General features: G+C 35.0%; 1 protein-coding gene across 5 annotated transcripts in view; it reads left to right on the forward strand.

Moving 5' to 3' along the window:
• The window catches only part of Mme (membrane metalloendopeptidase), a 113,263-nt gene extending 95,859 nt beyond the window's left edge, over positions 1-17,404 (forward strand). For 4 of the 5 annotated variants that reach the window (XM_063249217.1, XM_063249216.1, XM_063249218.1 and 1 more), the window contains 6 exons: positions 3,357-3,476; positions 4,861-4,994; positions 5,093-5,158; positions 8,581-8,676; positions 8,985-9,061; positions 14,527-17,404. In XM_063249217.1, coding sequence (XP_063105287.1) covers positions 3,357-3,476; positions 4,861-4,994; positions 5,093-5,158; positions 8,581-8,676; positions 8,985-9,061; positions 14,527-14,626 — 593 coding nt within the window. In that variant the 3' untranslated portion in view covers positions 14,627-17,404. Of the gene's footprint in view, positions 1-3,356; positions 3,477-4,860; positions 4,995-5,092; positions 5,159-8,580; positions 8,677-8,984; positions 9,062-12,943; positions 13,012-14,526 lie in introns of all 5 variants that reach the window. The other variant, XM_063249219.1, reaches the window with a different exon arrangement.
• The last annotated feature ends 4,103 nt before the right edge of the window (positions 17,405-21,507 follow it).

Genomic DNA, 21,507 nt, shown 5'->3' on the forward strand with positions numbered 1-21,507 from the left:
CATGTGTCACATAAAGACACAGATATATGAAACACCTCACATTAGATTGGATGCAGTTTCTCATGAGGCTGTTCATTTTATGTTGCTACATTTAAAAAGCTTATTTTCCTATTATTGAGCTACTCCTGTCAGTCATTTCGACTCTTAATTGAATCACCATCTTCAGTCAGAAGTCTTCATATGAACCACTTTCAAATCTGTATGCACCTCTACCACTTTATATTGACAAAAAACTCAATTTTAGCACAAGAAGGCATACTAAGATAATTTAATTCAATATCCGTCTCCCTTGAATACTTATTTCCTAATGACATAGCTATGTTATTAGGAAAACTGTACTAGACTGTTTTGTCAAATGTTTTGCCATCAGTTTGATCATCTTATTAAATCTGAAAGAATCTTCAGGTCAAATAGAAAAAATCCTAACACTTCTGTGTTCTGCTTTTTTCATTAAATTTGTAGTAAGACTCTCAAAGCAATTTTTTTCAATTTCTGAGATGTCTGAGTCATTCCAGTGTATTCAACCTGGATAGTTTGTGAATACTTAGAGATAGTTACATATTCTCAAATGCTTTCTTCATTCTTAGGAGTTAAGAGTGAGAAAGTTAGTGAATGTTTCTAAATATTTTGCTACTTAATACAAAGAAAATGTTTTATTTTCCAGAAATTTTTTTCCTGGTTGCACACTTGACTATCACATGAAATATGCTAAAGTTGAACTGAGTACAACCTTAAAAAACGAACTAGGGATCAAGGTTGAAAAAGTAGATGACAAAGAAGAACTACAAACATTTGCTTCATGGACTAATGATTTGCTTAATTAACTTTTTGGTGTTCATGAACATAAAAAACACACTACTAAGCAGTTGGTTATAAACAACTGTGAGATTTACTTGTAGCACCAATAAGGCTGATGGGGAAAATCTTCATTACCGAAATTTAGCTGACAATGTAAAGGATAGATCAGATAGATCACCATTTTCAATGTTAAACTTGAAGACTAGTATCTAATATGAGCCATAAAAAATCTTATCATTTGCTTGAAAAATGGCATGTGAAGGCATAATTAAATCAACAGGATCTTGATAGTTGTTTAGTCTTGATAGCACGTTTCATAAGAGCATTTTACATAATGGGTGAGTTTTAAACAAAGTACATAGTGTGGGAGATAGTGTTCATTTTAAGTTAATAAAGTGCTTCACATAATTTTTATCTTTTAAGCTAAAAATAATTTCTTGGCACTGTTTAGCTCAGGCAGTTACACGTGAGGTATAACTTTTATTACAATTCTCCAAGGACAAAAGTTTTTTTTTTATTATTTTGTCATTTAAATGTTATGGCAAGTTTCCAATTTTTTAAATGGCTGAGGAGCAATTAAATTGTTCATAGTGTTTTTCCACTGCAAACATCTGATATTCCTGACATCCACATAAAGTTGGTTTATATTTAGTTTATCTAAAAGGCAAATAACATTTGTTTGTGTGTGTTAATCAGATCTTAAGTTTCTTATAATCAGGGACCTTGTCTTACAGTCTTGATATCCCAAAGATCGAACTTTAGGGGTTTTTTTCCCAATTAAAGACCATAATGTTTTTGTTATTTGCTGGGTATTAGAGCTTTAAAACATGAAACATAAAAGTTCTTAAACATAACCATAATTTTAATTCATTTATAAGTGCAAAGATTAATCAGCTATAAACAACATTGTCCCAAAACAATATTTATTAAACAACAGGACTATATTTCTAGGGAAGAGAATAAAGGCACATTATTAATATATTTCACAAATAGTGAAGGTATAGTTGGGCTGCAGTGTTTCTTGTAAGAGGATAAGGAGAAGGGCAGGGAGAGGAGGGCCATGGAGCAGCAGGAAAGGACGATGGAGACAAAGGCCAGAAAGAAGATGCACTTAGCTGGAAAGCAAGGGTAATCCATCCAGAGTGTCTTAGTAAGAGAGTGGCAATGATTGGTTAAACTTTAACCTGGCTACAGAATGTATTAACAGGATAGATGTAATTTAGGATAAATTATAGTTTGGAAAGACAAGAGGTGGAAGAACAATAAGCAAATAATTTTTGAAGTGAGGGATGAGCATGAGAACTTAAATGAAGAGTGCTTTTGGAACAAAGGTGTGTCAGCCAGGCTTGGCCTCAGTAGACCACAAAGGACTGTACAAGAGACAGAACATCTGAAATAATAAAAAAGTTCACTATGGGTAGTGGGGACCCTTAAAGTGCTATTAGCAGAAATAGTAAAATCAAGAAAGTGATAATTTAGAGGGCAATCAGTTTGATGTGTGAGACATTGAGGTGTTTATGAGACCTAAAAATGGAGAAAGTTGACAAATTATTGCAAATGTCAGGGTAGACACAATAAAAATGACAATTTGTTCATGTGTTTACTAAACTTGTTATGACACAGTAAATTAAGATTACTATTAATTAGTGTATCATTATTATTTGTTGAATAAACGCATTTCCTGAACACTGATTATGTCCCAGGTACTACTCTGATTTTAGATTTTAGAGCTAATGAACTAAAAAAAAAAAAAAAAAAAAAAATTAGACCAGTAAAACAAACAAGCAAATGAATGCACATATATGCAAATTTCTACTCTTAAAGAACTAATATTTGAAGTGCTAGAGTGGGAGTAGGGCAATAGGAAAAGGAAGGAATTAAATCATAAAGAAATAAAATGATTATAAGTGATCATATATGCTCAATGAAAATAAAGTTGTCTGACAAGGAGATATCTTTGAATTAGTGGCTCTGTTTACTTAAAATGCTATTATAACCAGGCATAGTAGCACACCCCTATAATCCCAGCACTCAGGAGGCTGAGGTAAGAGGATCCTTGCAAGTTTAAAACCAGAATGGGCTACAAAATGAGCCCAAGGTCAACCTGAAGTGCATAGCAAGACCCTGTCTCAAAAAGACAAAAAAAAAAAAAAAAAAAAAAAAAAAAAAAAGATGCTATTGTAGATGAATAAACTTTTAGAGATGACATTACAAGAAATATTATTCCTTCCAAGTTATTTTCAAGGGGGAAAGGACCTTCTGAATGTATATTATAACTTTTTGTTGCCCTAAACTCTTTACAGCAGAAAACAATCTTAAAAGATATTGCAAAGTGAACTGTGATGAATAAATCACAGATTATGATGCCATTCCATTATAATAATTTACTTGATTAATAATAAAACCTTTTCATTTGTTTCTGTCATAAAAGATTTTTTATATAGACCTAAGTGAAACTAACATAATGGAAAATAGCTTCATAAGGAAGAAGCCAACTCTAGTCCTTCCATCATGGAATAATGCCACAAACAACCTGTAACCATCTTCTCTCCTTGTAGTCTTCCCAGCTGGCATTCTGCAGCCCCCTTTCTTTAGTGCCCAGCAGTCAAACTCTCTAAATTATGGGGGAATTGGCATGGTCATAGGACACGAAATAACTCACGGCTTCGATGACAATGGTAAAGTGCAATTGATATTTTCCTTTTGTTATATATCCTCACCAATCTGATTGAAACGTATTTTTTTTTTATTGAAACGTATTTTAACTTCACTTTTTCACGAGTGGACTGTAGGCCTAACTTTACTACACTTTGTGATTTGTTTAAACTGTTGCTTAAGAAAAAAAAATCTTAATTAATATTTAAGTGATGTGTACTTGTATTCTATGAATAAAACACATATTCACCTTAAGAAAATTACGCTATTAAGAAAATTTTAAGATTCAGATGAAACTGAGAGGAATAGAAGTAAAGCCATGAGGTTTATAAAGAGGTGATAGCTGGGGATTTAGCTCAGCAGAATAAGCAGTATAATGAACAGGACCCTCAGTTCTCTGGCAAGTGCAAGGTCATGAGTTCGATCCTCAGTAGCAAAAATAAATGAATTAAGAGGTAATAGTTGAATCTATAATAAAAATTTTGTCCACAAGTAAAGAGAAAAGAGATCAAGAAAATAAACATTGATTATAACCAATTTTAAAAAGCCAGAGAAATAAAGGGACAACAGGAAGGTACAATTTTTTCCACATGCCTATTACATCAGTTAAATGATAGAACATTCTTAACAGATAGGTACTAGCAATATTTCCATTTTCAAATGGGAACAAATATAGGCACATAAAATGTTTATGCACTGGGAACTGATGGAATCTGCATGTGAGTTCAAGCAGTTTGGCTTCCTAGCCCTTTTCTATTTACGGCATCATAGGTAATATTTAAAAAATCATCACATATTATTTTATTTTCTTGATCTCCTTTCTCACCTTTTTCACTTGTTGACATACCTCTGCAACCACATCTCAATGTGGGAAGATGTATGTAGTTTACCAACAAAGCTCCAAAGCTCCTAGAGAAAAAAGAAACTTTATGTCTGTGCACACACACGTGTGTGTTTGTGTGTGTGTGTGTGTGTGTGTGTGTGTGTGTGTGTGTGACGGAAATAAAGGGAAGCTATGATCCTGGTGTCTCATCAAGGGCCTAGAAATACAAAATGAGATTCAGTATAAAACTGTTGACCTTGTCAAGTCCCAGAATACAAATTATTCAGATAAAACCATCCAACAGAATGAGGTATAATTTCACGATTGTCTTATCTGGTGGCTTCATTGAAGATACTTAGAACCAAGTGCCTGTAATATCTAAATCAATACTAAGGATGTATCAGCAAAGGCGGCTTTGGCAGTTCAGTCTCTCCCAGTGGTTAGATGATACCAGTTTCTCTCATCACCTGTCCAATTTAATGTTCTTCCAGGTTAGCAGTATCTTAGTCTTTGTACCTTAGTGAAAGATATCTGTGATTCTTGTTGTAATGAGTTTCCATTTTACTTAAATAAATATATCGTAGGCAGAAATTTTAACAAGGATGGAGACCTGGTTGACTGGTGGACTCAACAGTCTGCAAATAACTTCAAGGACCAATCCCAGTGCATGGTGTACCAGTATGGGAATTTCACCTGGGACCTAGCAGGTGGACAGCATGTATGTCACTGGCCGTTTCTGGAAAAGTTGTAGACGTGTTCAATTATAAGTTCACTGCTGATGTTTTCAACAATCTAATGAAGGTCTTTTTCTAACAGCTCAATGGAATTAATACATTGGGAGAAAACATTGCCGATAATGGTGGCCTTGGCCAAGCATATAGAGTGAGTAATTTTCTTTCCATTTTAGTAATCAGATTATTATACTTAATCATTCATTTAAATACTTTTTAAAAAGGACATTTTAGTAATATTTGCAGTAAATTGGAATAGAAAATTAAAAGTGAAGAGGAAATTACATTGTAAATATGTAACCATAGGCTTAACATAGTTGAGAGAGCAAATACCATTCTCTTTAAGTTTTAAAAGAAGCCAAGAAGAGGAAACATGAATATTATATCAACAGAAATGAGGATATATACAAGTCCTGTAGTGTGTGCATGCAATCTCAACCTCTGGGAAACTGAAGCAGGAGAATCTATTTCATCCAAGTTCAGTCTAGTGAGGGTAATTTAGTAACTTAGTGACACTTTGGTAGGGAGAGCCAGGAAATAAAAGGAAAAAGGAAAGAAAGAATCACTGAACTCAATTTATTCGAAAACATGTCCCATGAAAGGAGGTTTTTGGTCAGTATAATGAACAGGACCCTCAGTTTAGTTCCCCCACAGGAGAGGTAGTTTTGGGGGGACAGTATAAACCACAAGTTTAGCGTATTAAACCATACTCTGTCACCATGATATAGTTATGATCTGGAAGTGACGTGGCTTTGTCCTTCGCCCAGATAGCACACTCACAGAAGTGTCACCAGCGGAGCATGCCTTAGAATCTCATTTGCTCTTGCACTCATCCTTACATTCAGCAAATTTTTGTGCGTGTGAGAGCTCTGCTATGAGTTTAACTATTCCTGTTGCTGCAGATAAAAGAACAAAGTTTTCATTAAAGATGTCCTTATTTGATGATCTGAGTAAGAATTAACTGTGTTTACCCGCAATGGAGTACCATTCTGCCATAAGGAAAGATAAATTTGAGTCATTTGTACAAAAATGCTTGTATTTTGAGACCACAATATTAAGTAAATTAAACCAGACATACAAGCTTAACTATCACATGATTTCTTTTATATGAGAAACCCAAGTTATAAGTAGAGAGAAAAATGAAAGACAGATAATAGAAAATAGGAAGATAGATCTTTCTCAAATGGAAAGGGGTTCAAGAGATGGAGAGAGAGGAAAAAGTAGGGAGGGAAAAGGGATAGAAAAGGAATTAAGATCAGTTATGCACATGTGCCACCTCCACACAAGGAATGTAACCATTGTAGACTGCAAACATTAAAGTACTAATAAAAATAAGCAAATGTAAAATGTCTAGTGAATACCAGATGAACAAGAGAAAACAGGGATTTATAAGCATAGAGGAAACTCTTGAAGTAACAAGTAGCAATGAAGATCAGATTGGGTTGCTTCTCTCAACCATGAAGTAGCTCACATGTGAGAGAAGAATGACCAGAAACTACCTGAGGATATAAAAGGAACGAGGTGCCCCTGGGATAGAACCAGATGTCTCAAAGAATGTTCGTGGAGTGTGTGAGGATATGGTGTGATTCGTTCACCACAGAAATGTTGAATTAAAAGCAAGAAGGAGCACACTGGTGACTGTATCAGAGAAGAAGCATTGGAATCATACAGAGAGATGACAGATGGGACAGGAAGCAAAATTGATGAGCATTTGATGCCTGAGAGATTAAAGCATCTAAAAGTTTCTAAAAGCATGAATCCCAACCCGGTCCTGGGAGATGGTCAACTGCCACTATTTTGAATGCTAAGATTCCTTTTTTAAGTAGATGGTAGACATTGTGCATTTTGTCTCTTTGTGTCCTGAATGGTTATTTTTGTACAAATATTCTTGAGCTTCATTCTCAGTTAAATGCCTTAGAAATAGCTTGATCTTTTGACTCTTGGTTTTTGCAGCATGTCACGTGGCATTGGAGTAGTTCTCAGTGTAGGGACTATTAGCCCACTCCTGAGGCAGAACTCTAAGGTGTGAAGCTGGACACTTTCCATCCTTGTCCCGTGTAAGCTCCAACCCTGTTCTCTTTGATCTTTTGGGGGAGTCTTTCCCTCGCCTTGAATAGTTTACTCACACTCCTAATACTAACATGAATACTGATTATTCAGCTGTAATCACTGAGGTTCTCTGTCTTTGAGAATTTCCCCTCTATCTCTAGTGTCCCTGAGCCATCACCTTCTCAGAGGGCTTGCACTGTTCCTTCCTTACATTTTCACCTGAAAATTCAAGGACAGTAAGCTCCAGCAATCATGGGGTTTGCTTTGTTTAATTACCATCTCTCAGGGATGGTTTTCTTTCTGTTTGATGCCCAATGTTAGGAAAAGCATTGTTTCATATATTTTGTCCATCCTTTTATGATTTCCACAGAAGGGTAAATCCTTCTCTGTCACTCTGTCTTGTCTGGAAGTGGCAGCATTAACACCCTCCCTAGTCTCTTTGTGATTCTGATATACTGAAAAATCAGGAATTACTGCTCAGAAATGTTCCACTTTGGGTTGATGGTATGTCCATAAAGATCCTCATCTAGAGCTAACACATAATTACAATAATGAAGCAATTACAGTTGTGTAAATATTATATTACACTTTGAAACAACATGAATTCTTTACATGTAATTCTTTGTCCTTTTGCTAGGCTATGAACTCTCTAAGAAGGAGCCAGTGTAAGCTTTCGTTGTATTTACAGAATCTTTATACAGTAACATGCTCAATAAAATTCTGTGGATGCTAAGTAGAAAGAAAAGAAATGTACTTACTGCTTACCCAATTGACCACTTTTCTCTGTAAGAAATTAAAAGTAACACGGTAGAGAAAGTTTGTTGGTCCCTTTCTTAAATAGGTTTAGTAATGCACAACTAGATTTTATTCAGTAATACCCAGAAATCCTATAGGATTGAGAACATTTTTCTGACATCAAGTTATCTAAATTCCTTTCTTCTAATGTAAATAAGATTCTATTTACTTTGGTCTAACTTTAGAGGACCAGAATAGATAAGCAACTATTCTTAGTTGCTTATCCTTACCTTAGATTCGTAGACTACTACCAAAGTCCCTAAGGGATCCCAAGAGAATCACTTGACTTTTGGCAACAGTCATTCAAACCAAGTCTGGTTTGAGTCTATTTTGGTAACAGTAGTAACTGTGCTAAATATAGCAATTGCAGATGATTTCCTTGGCCATCTCTTTCTCCAGCTGGCTGGTTCAGTCTATCTTTAGAACAATGTTTACATAAGGTTTTCATCACTTTTGTAAGACATTCATTCATTCAACTGACATTTATTGACCATTTGACAATATGCCAGACTCTTGTTACTCACTAATCAAAATCGTGTTCTTTTAGAGCATTTGTAAATATTAATTTTATTCCTAATTCAGAGAATAGTTGTAGGTTGCCATTATCTAAATGCATTATTATGGTGATTTTGGTATAAAAGATTACTTAGTTAACATGTTCTTCTGTGTAGGTTTTTATATAAATTTAAAAATTATAAACATTGTATATGTATTTTACTAACTTCCTAGGCCTATCAGAATTATATTAAAAAGAATGGTGAAGAAAAGTTACTTCCTGGACTTGACCTAAATCACAAACAACTATTCTTCTTGAACTTTGCCCAGGTACTACATCCTTCTTGATTGATAAACCTGAAAATCATTTTGAATTATAACTTCACTGTAAGTTAGGTATTATGTGCTGTTTTCTTGTTTTAATCAGTTGTGCCAGAACATTTGACTTGAGTGACTTTCATTGTTTATCACAATGTCAGATCGTATTCATGATAAATAATTATGTTCCTAATGCCTTTCATTGAACATTATTTGAAGAACAATGGCTGTGGAATTTAATTCTACTTGCCCCCAACCATCCTAAATTACCCTGACTAGAGCTGAACACACTGCTGTGCTTCTCCCGAACCTGTCTCTAGGTGTGGTGTGGGATCTACAGACCAGAGTATGCCGTCAACTCCATTAAAACAGATGTGCACAGTCCGGGCAATTTCAGGTACGTTGTTATGAACCAGGGTGCTTTAGGATTAACTCCACTGCTTCCACATTTGGAATTTGGCCTTTTGTAGTCTGATTAGCATTTGAGAGTCTGATGCAACTTGGCAAGATACTGTCTCAAAATGAAGGATAAAAGGACTGGACATGTAGCTCAACACGAAGGCTCTGGGTTCAATACTACAAAAAAAAAGAAAGAAAGAAAGAAAAGTTATTCATCTGAAAACTGTTTATTGTAGACCTGCTCTCTGCATAATATAAACTACATTTAGTTCTGCTAGTATGTATTACAAATTTCTTTGTTTAAAATGCATTCCCTACTTTCTGAACATGGTATCTTGAATCATACTTAAATTTTTTGATGTGACAGGCTATTATTTTGACTATTAATGATGCTGGTGTTTATTAATTTAGTGAAATCTTATAAAGTTATTGTATGTATAACTGTTTATTCTCATACCAGTGGGGATGCTGTTTTCTGACTTTTTGGGGAGTTTCTTGTAAGTTTATTTCTTCCCTGATACTAAATATAATTTAACCTCTGTGCCTCAGTTTCTTGATATATAAAATGCTAATTAAATTATTGTGAGAGTTGCTGGAGGATTAATACTAATGCATGTGAAGTCCCTATTAGAAATACACTTTTGAAAATAGTACTAAGATTATTTCTAGATCAGCAGACTGAGCAAAATAAAAATCTTTGTGGAAAAGAGTTATAGACTTTAAAGTATTTCCATATCACCTAAAACTCAAGTGCTTTTTCTTGTTCATTTCATGTATTCACCATGATTCATGATACCAATAATTGATTAGTGGTTAGTGATGCACAGGTAAACATGTAACTGTTTTCTACCCTCAGATCTGAACTGAAAACAATACAGATTATAAATATATGAGATTATTTATGTTTTAAAATTTTTTTGGTTCTGACTCTAAAGATAACTCTTTGACTATTTTTCATTGATAATAGCAGAAGTGTGTGTGTGTGTGTGTGTGTGTGTGTGTGTGTGTGTGTGTTTGTTTAAGGGTGAATGAATGCCAACCTTTTGTTAAGGAAATTATTATTTTCCCTGGAGGTAAAACAATTTCCTTGGCAAAAGGCTAAGGTTACATTTAGTTTTGGAAACAGGCTATTTCCTGGCTATACAAAGTGAAACAGTTTTTAAGGAACTTAAAAAACTAATAGACATTCACCAAGCAAAAATTGTGCTTAGGGGTATATATATAAAATATTTCCAAAGCAGAAAGAGACTTGTAATGATACACTTAAATAGCAATAATATTAAAAACAAAAACCAAAATATACTTGATGTAAAGATGAAAACTATAAAGCTATAAATTTTAAGAGTTTAAAATGCATTCCCTATGATTATTTCATTCTTCCTAACAAAAACCTTACCTATTTTAATATAAGCCCTTAAAACCTCCAAGAGTAAAAAACACAAAACATTTTCCCATGAATATTCTCATGAATATTAAATCTGTAATTTAAACATTGCTTTCTTTTTGGAAACCTACTTTTTAGTTTTATTATGATCACATAATAACACTCTGTAATCAGGAAATGTGTTTCTGAAATTATTTAGATGTAATTCTACATTATATGCATGTTTGATGATTTTTTAAAGCAAGTTAAAGTAAGCAAAAGTTATTTAAATGGTTCTGTTGCCCAGGATTACCCTTCACACGTGGGAGGGAAAGCACTTGCTAGAAACCCAAAATATAAATAAAGAGCAAAGTAAAAAGCAGATAATAGCAAAGACGGAGAGAGATCCTTTAGGAAAGGGCCCAAAAGATAAAGGGAGGTGGAGAAAAGGAGAGGGAAGGCTTGGATAAAAAGAATTAAATTGTAGACCCCAGGATACAGCTCAGTGGCATAGTGCCTGCCTGGCAAGTGTGGGATCCTGAGTTCAATTCCAGGTCCAAAAAAAAAAAAAAAAAAAAAAAAAAAAGAATTAAGATGTGTTATGTACATGTTCCAGCTTCCCATGAGAAGTGTGACTGGTATGTACTAGAAATATGTACTAATAAAAAAATAAAAGCTGGAAAAAAATTAAAAATAAAATCTGAGTTGCTGTCTCAAAGAAGAGAAAAACTAACACCACTAACTTGTCAAATAATGCTTTTCCCAGCTTAATTTTCAGTATCTTTAAAAGAATATTCTTTATTGTATTTTATATAAATATCTCCCAACAAAGTAGACAACTATCATGTTTCTTATAATAACAAAGCTTGATTAAGCTAACTTTTCATGTTTTCTCTGCTTTCCTTAAATATTAACACTGATGCCTGATATTTTGGTGAACTTTTTAAATTCTTGTTAGCTTCTTATTTACCTAAATACCTCTCTCACCTTTTTTTTTTTTTTCCCCTTTTCCATGGTGGTGAGTGTCAAATCTAGGGACTTTCACATGCGAGGCAAATGCTAGGCACGTGGACTACCACAGAGCCACATCTCCCAGCCTCACTTGTGCCTTCCATAACTGGGTATTAAGCCTGGACCTCCACATACTAGACAAGTGCCCTACCACTGAGCTACACTGCCAGCCCTAATCTCTTTAAGACGATATGATGAGCACATACTCATTAATGTGACTGCTCTGAAAGAATCATGATTTAGTTAATGATAAAAATTAGTGATTTATTCATGGATGAAGCCAGTTAAATTTTGTAGTCGTGCCATTTGCTTTAAAGAAGTAGTAAGCTGTCAGAGGATCTATTAATTACAAAAAGTTTATTCACTAATTCAAATAACCATTTACTTGTAGACAGAAATAATCAAATATTTCAGAGGTCAAAATATTTGTTCTTGGCCAGTGCATGTTCAGTTTCATCTTTTAAGTGTTTTTAATGCAATTCATTATTTAAGGAAATAAACAGCAGCGGCATAACGCATGATTTTATATATTGAAGTAAAATTTTCAAGTAAATCACCTTAAGAAATAGTGAAAATATTTAATTTTGTTATTAAACTTGCAAATGAAAGAGTTACAAAGTTTTGAAATTCATGCAGCATTGTATGTAATATTAATGAAACATTATCTCATTTTTTGAGAAGGGATTCATTGTATAAATAATGTATCCACTTTCAAATGACTATTGGTATCACCATCCAAAGCTTTAATGTTATTAACGTCAAACATTAACTGGAAACCTAGGAAAGTAAGCGAAGCCCTAGTGTGCTGTTGACCTAATTATTCAGAATCACATTATCTAAGTGAAGTCTTTGGATGGAAATGAGATACAATAGAGATGGATAGCTGAGTGTATATTAGGCTGAGGGTTTCCGTGTCCATAATTTCCAGTGATGTTTTCCAGAAACTTTTTTTTTTGGTCTATTCATTTTGTTTTCAATTTAAGAGAACTGTAAAATTAAGTTATGAGTTTGGGCACAAAATATTTGCTCTCATATAACTAAGTCAAAGACAATCTTTTAATAAAATTTTAATAAACTATAAAGCAGGGAACTTGTTCCCTAGGACGAGGAATGTCCAAGCCACCATGATGACTGTCCCGAACCAGTATGTAGCTGGGGACAGATAGATACTTCCTGAATTGGGATGAAGATTGGTGGAAATGAATCAAAAAATCTTTCTGTTTTAGTGTCTTAAACCTAGAACCTAAGACACTAAAGCCCAATAAAAATTACTAATGTGTTTTGATTCCTATGTATACAGTCATTTTGGCTACATTTATAGGAGTAACACTGGTTTCTCTGGCCCATGAATAACAGAAATGTGTTTCACACAGATATGGATATAGTAGTCCAAGATGAAGGCCCTGGCATAGATAGGTTCTGATGAGCACTATCTTCCCAGGTAAAAACTACATATTTCTATGTCTTCACATGATCAAAGGATAAACTTGTTCTTGAACATTTCAGATACAGGAAATGGACACTTAATCAAATCAAATTAAGCCAGGCTCCAAGCTCATAGCCTAAGCTAGAAGGTAAGAAGTTACTTTTCAGTAGTTTTCCAATGTCCTCTAGTACTTTCTAGGGTTACATAGGAATCTTCCCCCAAAACTTGGGGTGTTTGGAAGGTTACTGGCTTGTGTTCACACTGCACTCATCAGCGAATTAACACACTGATGAGTTCGTAGCTTTTTGTTGTTAAGAGACCTGGAGGGGTACGTCTCCTTCACCAGCTCCTTCCGTCTCTCTCTACTTCCTGTCCATCGTAGGTGAACAGCCTTCCTCCACCTCCACCCTTCCATCTTGTTATTTCTGCCTTGAAGAAGACTATGAACGGCAACTTTAAAGAAAACATGAGCCAAACTAAACCTCTTTTCCTTTACACTGGATCCTCACAGTCTGAGGTTCCATCTGAGTCTGATGTCTGTTTCCTTCTGGTGGGCTTTGGCAAGGTCTCCAGAGCCTCCGCTCCTCCTGTCAAGTTCACCAACAGGCACATGCAGTCCTCTCTGGGTTTGGCACTTTTCATTCACACAGCAGTCTCGCTGCAGTCCAGACCTATGGAAGCTAATTCTGTCCCCCTCAAGTGAACTAACAGGAAAATATTCCTGGCTTTGACACCACTTCACCTCAAACGCTGAGTTCTACCCATGGTACCCATCGCAGTTTCTAAAAATGAGAGGACTCCCAACTCATGCTCCTGGTCTTCCTGTCACTCTGGTACCATTGACTCCAGGACATTCATCTCAACCCAAGCTGGGTGTGGCTCTGGTCCCAGCAAGAGAAGCAGGGGAAAGCTGGCTCAGCTTGGCATAACACATCCCCTCTGCATCACCATATTGACCTGTCTCTCCCCTCCAACACTGCACTGTGCTGATAGTGAGTTAGATGATGTTGTTTTTGCCCACTGGGGTCAGAGATAAGAAGAAATGGGCACTTTTCCAGTCCTTTCCAGTTACTCAGGCTGAATCCAATTTCTGATATTTAAGGAGTCTTTTGAGAATAAAAATTTTCTGTAACTTCCGTACTAAATTAAATCAATAAATATCTATTAAAAACCACTTGCACTTAAGTTATTGTGGGAGTCTTTTTAAAATGAGCAAGAAATCATTTTATTCTTTGACTAAACTCTTTACAAAAACTGCAATTCCCAATGTGAATTGTTGATTATTTTTTAAAACATACATAAAGTGTTTGTAAGTTATTAATTCTCCATTAATAGCAGGCACTTAAAAGCAGGCACTATTCATATATTTATTTTATAGATGAAGAAACTGAGGTACAGAGAAGCCTTATAATCAGCTTTCAAACCATGCCGTTTGTCTCCAAAATCTCTGCTGTCAACTGCTGTACTTTGATACTCTCTATTTTAAAATTCTGTGGATGAAAAGAAATTGACTCATTATCCCAGCCTTCTCTTCTTCCTTTTAAATGTTAAATTCCAGATCCACTCACTTGGCCAGCACTGAGAAAGTTTTCAGGGCTTCAGCATAATATGGACATCATATCAAATGCTTATGGTAACCTTTTTTTGTCTGTTTATTTCAAAGGATTATTGGGACTTTGCAAAATTCTGCCGAGTTTTCAGAAGCTTTTAATTGCCAAAAGAATGCATATATGAATCCAGAAAAGAAATGCCGGGTTTGGTGATCTTCTCAGGAGGCAGCACATCCCTCGGCTGGACTTGCCAACACTATGGAAATGGGGAACTCTCTGACCCAAAGAAAATGAGCCCCAGATGTCACGGCAGTTCCATGGACTAAATAACAGATGAAAGCACCATAATATAAGAGAAATTAGGTTTTCTACAAAGAGTATGGAAAGAAGAGGGGACCTAAATTCTGTCAAATCAGTCACTTCTCGTAAATAATCATTAATTCTCATGGACATTGTTTCAATTCATTTCTATCTCATATGGTCTGTCACTTTGATGTTTTCCCTAGAAAATAGTGTTAACCACTTGTGGTTGACCAGGATTTCTATTCAAGGAATGAATGAAAATGTTGCATTCATACAGTTGGGCACCAAAATCACAGTGGTTATATGATCATTTTAAACACATTCCAGAAATACTTGTTTTTACTTGTATTTGCAATATTTATTATCCTCCAAATCTCTTCCAAAGAACTCTTATACATAATGGGCCTTCAGGCTTACATAGCTTTAAACTCATTTGCCACACATCGGTTTATTGTCATCATTTTATTTTAGGCACTATTAGGACAAAAACAAACGCCTAAAACTTGTGTTGTAGTGCTTCACTGATATTAAGACCCCTACAATTTTCTAACAATTCTTGCTCTGTTTCTCAAAACTTGGTCTTTTTAAAGGATTTTTAGAAATGTATAAAAATGATTTTTATATTTAACTATTAACTACACTTATAACTAAATAACTGTAATTATAGGTAATCATTAAGTATTGAAGTTTCAGACCAAGAAATATTGTCATGAACTAAGATCTGTAAAGTGATGTACAGATGAAAATTTGAGATATTTTTAAACTTATAAATCATATTGATGAAAAGCTTTAAGCACAAACTTTGGAGTAAAAATTGTCATTGAACACTTGTGTAGAGTAAATTTTACGGTTTACAATCTGTCCTTAACAGTGACTGTTATATAAAGGCAAAGTGGCATATAGCTCTGTGACCTCTTATCTTTTCAGGTTTGTCACAGATGAAAATATTTTGATAATAAATTGAAGTTTGAGCCCTTTACTCACTAAGCCTGTGTACAAGACATTCAGCTTTAGAAAGTGCATTTATTTCTAACAAGGAATGGGAGGCCTCTGGTAGACCTGCTTCTGAAATTCTGAGTCAGACGGATTTCTGGGAAGGGAGTATATTTAGTGTGTAAGAAGGATTCGTCTCTTGAGCTTTTATTTCTTCTCTTTCCCTGTCTTATTGGCTAGCTTAGCTCATTTCACTACCTGGTGAATATGTTACAAAAAAGGTACAGTTCCATAATCTTTAATTTTTCTAACAAATGGTAAAATCTAAGACAATTTGTATCCACAATTTAGGTGTTGGGGTTTTTTTCCTCTTAAAAACTCCCATTTTCCTTTTTAAAAAATGTTATTAAAATATGGCATCCTCTCATGTTCTTAAAAAGTGCATACAGCAGAAGTATAGAGGTCACTGAAATCACTCCCTTAGAACATTCAAAACCTATAGCTAACACCTATAAAGAACAGAAGATTGACTTAGAAGCCCACCCTTCACTTCAGTCCTCCAAAAACAACTACCTGGATCTCTAACAGCATACACTAAATTGCCTATCTTTGTCCTTTAGATAAATAGAATCAGTCAGCGTACATTCTTTCATGTGTGATCTTTCAGCCTTACATTTGTGAAAGTCAACTATATTGTTACATTCATTAGGGATCATTATTTCTTGCTGAATAATACTCTGCTGTGTTATTTTAATGTGATTCATACAGCCTATTATTATTGGCACCTTGAGAAATTTCCTGTTTCAGACCCTTAGAAATAATGTACCTATGAGTTACAAACTATGTCTACATATTAATATTTTTCCTTGAAGCTTTAGTGGGCTATTTCTCCACATCTTTCCAAGACTTTTTACAAATATTGAAAATATAGTTTCAGCTAAGCATGACTATATTTATCTTTTCTCCTTTTAACACAATCTCCATCATTATGGGTAATTCAAAGTATATTTTATGTCTATATTTCTCTAAAATAAATATACTTCAGTGACATTTGTAGTTGAAGTAATAGGAGCTCCTAGTGATTAATAAAACAGCTGTCACTGAGTTATTTTACTTCTATCTTCTCAAAACTACTGAAAAGTCAGAAATAGGGAGTAGTATAGATTATAAAAGCAAATTAGTATTCCTACTGCTAACTCTTTAAAACAGTAGACTCGCATCTCTATGGAGGACCCAGTCCAGGGCTTGGATACCTGCTGTATGTATAAGTAAGAATTCTCTGGAGCCAAGAGATAGATAAAAGTCAAAATATCAATTCTTTCTCCCTCCCACACTGGTGCTCTTGTTTAGTCATATGGAGCCTTATGATCTCTCTCAACCACTCCTAACCATGTGGAATTGCCACATTAGAATATGAATATATATATATATATATATATATATATATATCCACAATTACTGAGTTCTAGTCAAGGAAAGAGTTTGGTGTTTGGCAGCCAAGACACCAGGACTGGGAATTGATACAACTCAGTAATAAAGATTGGAAGAAGCTCTATGTAGCACATGTTAGTAAGGAATCTACCTCCATGCCTCACTGTCTGTGTGATTTCTAAGTACAGGTGGAACAGATGTTAACCTGGAAAATGTCTTTGTTCTAGCCCTCCTCTACTACTGGCAAGGTGACCTTGGGCACTCGTGTGCTATTTTGGGTCTCTGCTTCTGCCACCCAAATAAAAGTGAATTAGATTCAACTCATTCTCACTGCAAGAAAGAATGTGTTCATTGCTTCCTTCCCCTTAGCCTGTGTCCCTGTTAAGAACCCCTGAGGAACATAATCTCAAATCCCCGATTAAATTCCTGAGTTCCATTAGACCACAGTTTAGCCCAAAGAACAAGGACCAAGATTTTTTCAGTTTGGGTCTGTGCTCTCGTTAATATTACGCATTTGATAAGGAAATCTTCCTTCTTGCCACGGCCAGCCTTAAAATAAAAACATCTATGGGTTTGGAAAGAAGAAAAGATTCTATTCTGTCAAGGAACCATAATCAACATTTTTAAAATCAGATTCAAGTTTCAAGAATACAGAATAACCATTTATCATTTTTATACCTAGTACATTCTATTTCAAACTCCTGTTTTGCATTTAAACCCTTACAAATATGTCCACATACATCTTAAAAATATTAAGACTAGATAGAGCTTTTATCTCTACACAGTCTTATATTTTCTGCCTACTTCAAAATGAATTTTGTGAAAAAATGAATGACAAACTTTCACTAATACTTTCTTGTTTTCATCACTCCCACTTCCAAAGATAACTAGTTTTCTGATGAAATTTCTTTTCAAAAAATAAATAAAATGTTTGCAAAATGTCGTAAGGAATCACTGATACAATCGGGTAACATGCATAAAGCAGTGCAGTGCCTCTGGGCTCAGGAAGTTGGCCGGTTGGTTTATCAGGTTATATCTGCTGCCAATGGCACTTTTATTTCATTCGAGTCAGTTTTCTTTAAACATTGTTTACTTAGTTGCAGCTCCCTTGTGCTGTGCATTTTCTCTAAAATAGTAAGGAACACTCTTGTCGTTTTCAACCTGATAGACAAAGTGTTGTGCTTATTTTCTGTTTGACAAAACAGATCTGAGTAATATAAAAGAAGTGTGGCAGAAAAATAAACTTCTTGCCAGAAGTAATCATGAGCTCTCAGCTAGGAAGACTAGAAAGGCTGGAAAGCCTTTCCAGTATGTCTAATTTTTATACTCCAGGACCTCCTTTCTACTCAGAAACTAAAAATTCTGCAGGTATCAGACATATTAACATCTTACTGCATTCCTATAATTGCACTTACTGTATCATCTTAGAGCTGATCATTTCAAGTTATGTATATTTTAGAAGTTTACTCTGCATCCAGGAAGACTCAACCAGGTTTAAGTACTTGAGTTATCTATACCTTGGTATAAATCCTTCACACATGCTACGAATGCTCTATGTCCCTTGATATGCAGCATCTGAGTGTAATGTTAAAATATCTGTAGCAGTTTTGTGGCAGTCAAAGAAACGGGGATCTCAAAAAGCTAAATATTAGAAAATGTTTAGGTTTGTTAAGTAAAAATATACAATGTTAAATATGTGTTATCATTTCCATTTCATTAAAATACTGTCACACAGAAAATGAATTGAAAGAATATATGCCAAAAGTTAATTAGAATTATCTATAGATGGTTGTGTGATAGGTGATTCCTATTTTCAAAAATTTTTGGAAGAGTCTAAATTTTAAACTTTTCTGTGATGAGAAAATGTTAGTATTGAAAAATCATTTTTCACAATGTTACCTAAAAGTGAAAAGAGACAATATGAAAGGGGACAAAATCAGGACAAATATTGATCAAAGGGAAAAAATATGATTTCCCTACATTTGTTAGGTTATGTAAGGTGATATTCACTTTGGTGTTTCAGGCCATTTAGACCCAGTGCATGGATTTTGGTGAAGAGACAGAGCCGTTCTCACAGGATCAAATGTTAGGTACCACCTGCATGTGATACACTGCACCAGGATCATTAGAAGATAAAAAGTAATGAGAATAGCTGCCTTTTTCATGTGATATAGACACTGCAAGTATACACGAACATGTATAGAAAACTAAATTTGAGAATTCAGAGGCATTTCTTTCATGCTACAGAGACCCTGAAAGAAATTGTACTTAAGTTTTGTTTGTTTATGGCTAAGATTTTGACCATTAAAGGAGATAAAGAAATATTTTGGTTTAAAATTAGACAAGAGTAAGAATTCACAAGCCCTGTAGCAATGCTGGCTTCAGAAGAGCAGGGCAGAAAGGGCGTGCGCACTGTAAGCACGGTTACTCCGGATTCCCCGTTGGCTTTCTGACGCCTTGTAACAACAAATGCATCCTTATTCATTCATTTAGCATCTTATACTGTTCTCAAAGTCTATTTTTTGTCTTTCTTCTTTAAGAGATATCGTGTGATTTCTTGGATTTGCAAGCAGTTGTGTGATAAAGATAACATTTTATCCTATTCCTGGAAATTTCGAACTGTGTTCTATTTTAGGTCTTCTTGCTAGCTCACTGCACTAAGCAAATAATGAAGTTCTCTGGGTTTTTACTGTGTCAGAATAAAAATCAGAGTTAGGATCAAGGCTTTCTCAAAAACCAGAAGGTAGACAGATGGAATGTTTCACCAGATTCCTCAAAAATAACAAACTCTGTCAGCATAGTGTGGAAAGGGTACAGAGTCATAGAAAAATCTGAATCTAGAGGCAGCCAAATAGATCTAGGAAACTCCGAGTCAAAGCACAGAGCAACTCAATGGGTAAATAGGAAGCATTCAGCTCATCTAAGCCCTGTTTCCTCTTCCACAAAGTGGTCATTCTCACATGCACATCTTGGGGATAGATGCTGAACCAGTCACCGACAAATTGTGCTTTCAACTGCATCGAAACTTAGCACACTTTTATTTCCCTGGTAATAATGAAATTCTGCAGATATTTAAAAACACAAGACTGTTTGGCTAAAAAGGTAGACTTTTTTTTTTCACCATGATGTTTTTCTTTTCACGTTGCTATGAGGCGCTTACCTGATCACTCTTGAGTCTTTTGCATTTTCAGTATACCATCTTGAAAAAGAAAAGACAAAAAGTGCAGTCCTATAAATAGTAAAAGACATTTTCAAAGGTAAAAAGAGAAAAAAAATGAGGAGGCAGTCAAAACAGAACTGGATATTGAGAAAAGTAAAGATTGGGGGGCAGTTTATAGCTCACTGTGCAGGTATCTTCACCTCACTCAGAGTCACTGACACCGAAGATACTGGGAAAACTGTTTACCTGCTTTGAAGCTTCATTTCTGCAGAAGTAAAGGGTACAGCTGTCTTGGTCAGTCAGCTGTGTGTTACGTAGAATAGAGCCCCTCCCTCAGCCATGTCCACATGCTAATTCCCAAAACCTATGGAAATGTTAGGATTCAGGGCAAAGGGAATTAAAGGTTACAGAATGAAATTAAATTTGCTCATCAGTTTGCTTTTAAGAAAGCAAAATTATCCTAAGTTACACTAGTGGACCCCATACCAGCCACTCAAGTTCTTAAAAGTGGAAGAGAGGCAGAAGAGTAGCCGAGTGGTATGCTGTGAGAAGGACTAGACAGGTCCTCACTGACTTTGAAGACAGAAGTAGGGAGAGCATCATAAGCCAAGGAATGTAGGCACCTCTAGAAGCTGGACAGAGAAGATAACAAGATGGGTTCTTCCTAGAGCCCCGAAAGGAGCATGTCCCCTTAAGCAGTTTGACTTTGGCTCAGTAAGATATATGTCATACTTACGACCTATAGATCTGTGAGATAACAAACCTGTGTTAAGTCACTAAGATTATAGTAAGTTGTTACAGAAGCTATAGAAAATATGCAACATAAGTAAATACTTAGTAGATTATATTTTGAAGTCACCTAAACCTTTTGAAAATTATGTTTATCTCACATTACACTAATCTCACATTATCTTCACACCACTAAAAAATTTCAGCCAAAATACATACTATTCTTCACTTATCTTTTATTACATAGTATATGGATAGAGCATCAATTTGAGATAACTGGATATGAGTTGGTTTTATTTTAAAATAAAAAAGTAGTCATAAGTGACTCACTTATGCAGAGATAAACACTGCCCTTTATAAAATAAACATAATTCATCATGCAGAAGTTAAGTATTTGGCAATTAACAAGCCTTGCCTGTCAGCCACCTTTCATCTCAACATATAAGCCAAGCATCAGGAAGGCCTTCCTTGGATAAGCACTAATGTGTCAAAAATGTTTATGACATTATCCACTAATGTAGCTAAAACATAAATTGTT

Source organism: Cavia porcellus, unplaced genomic scaffold, assembly GCF_034190915.1.
Source record: "Cavia porcellus strain 051 isolate PalLab524CR breed Dunkin Hartley unplaced genomic scaffold, mCavPor4.1 scaffold_5, whole genome shotgun sequence".
NCBI lineage: Eukaryota > Metazoa > Chordata > Mammalia > Rodentia > Caviidae > Cavia > Cavia porcellus.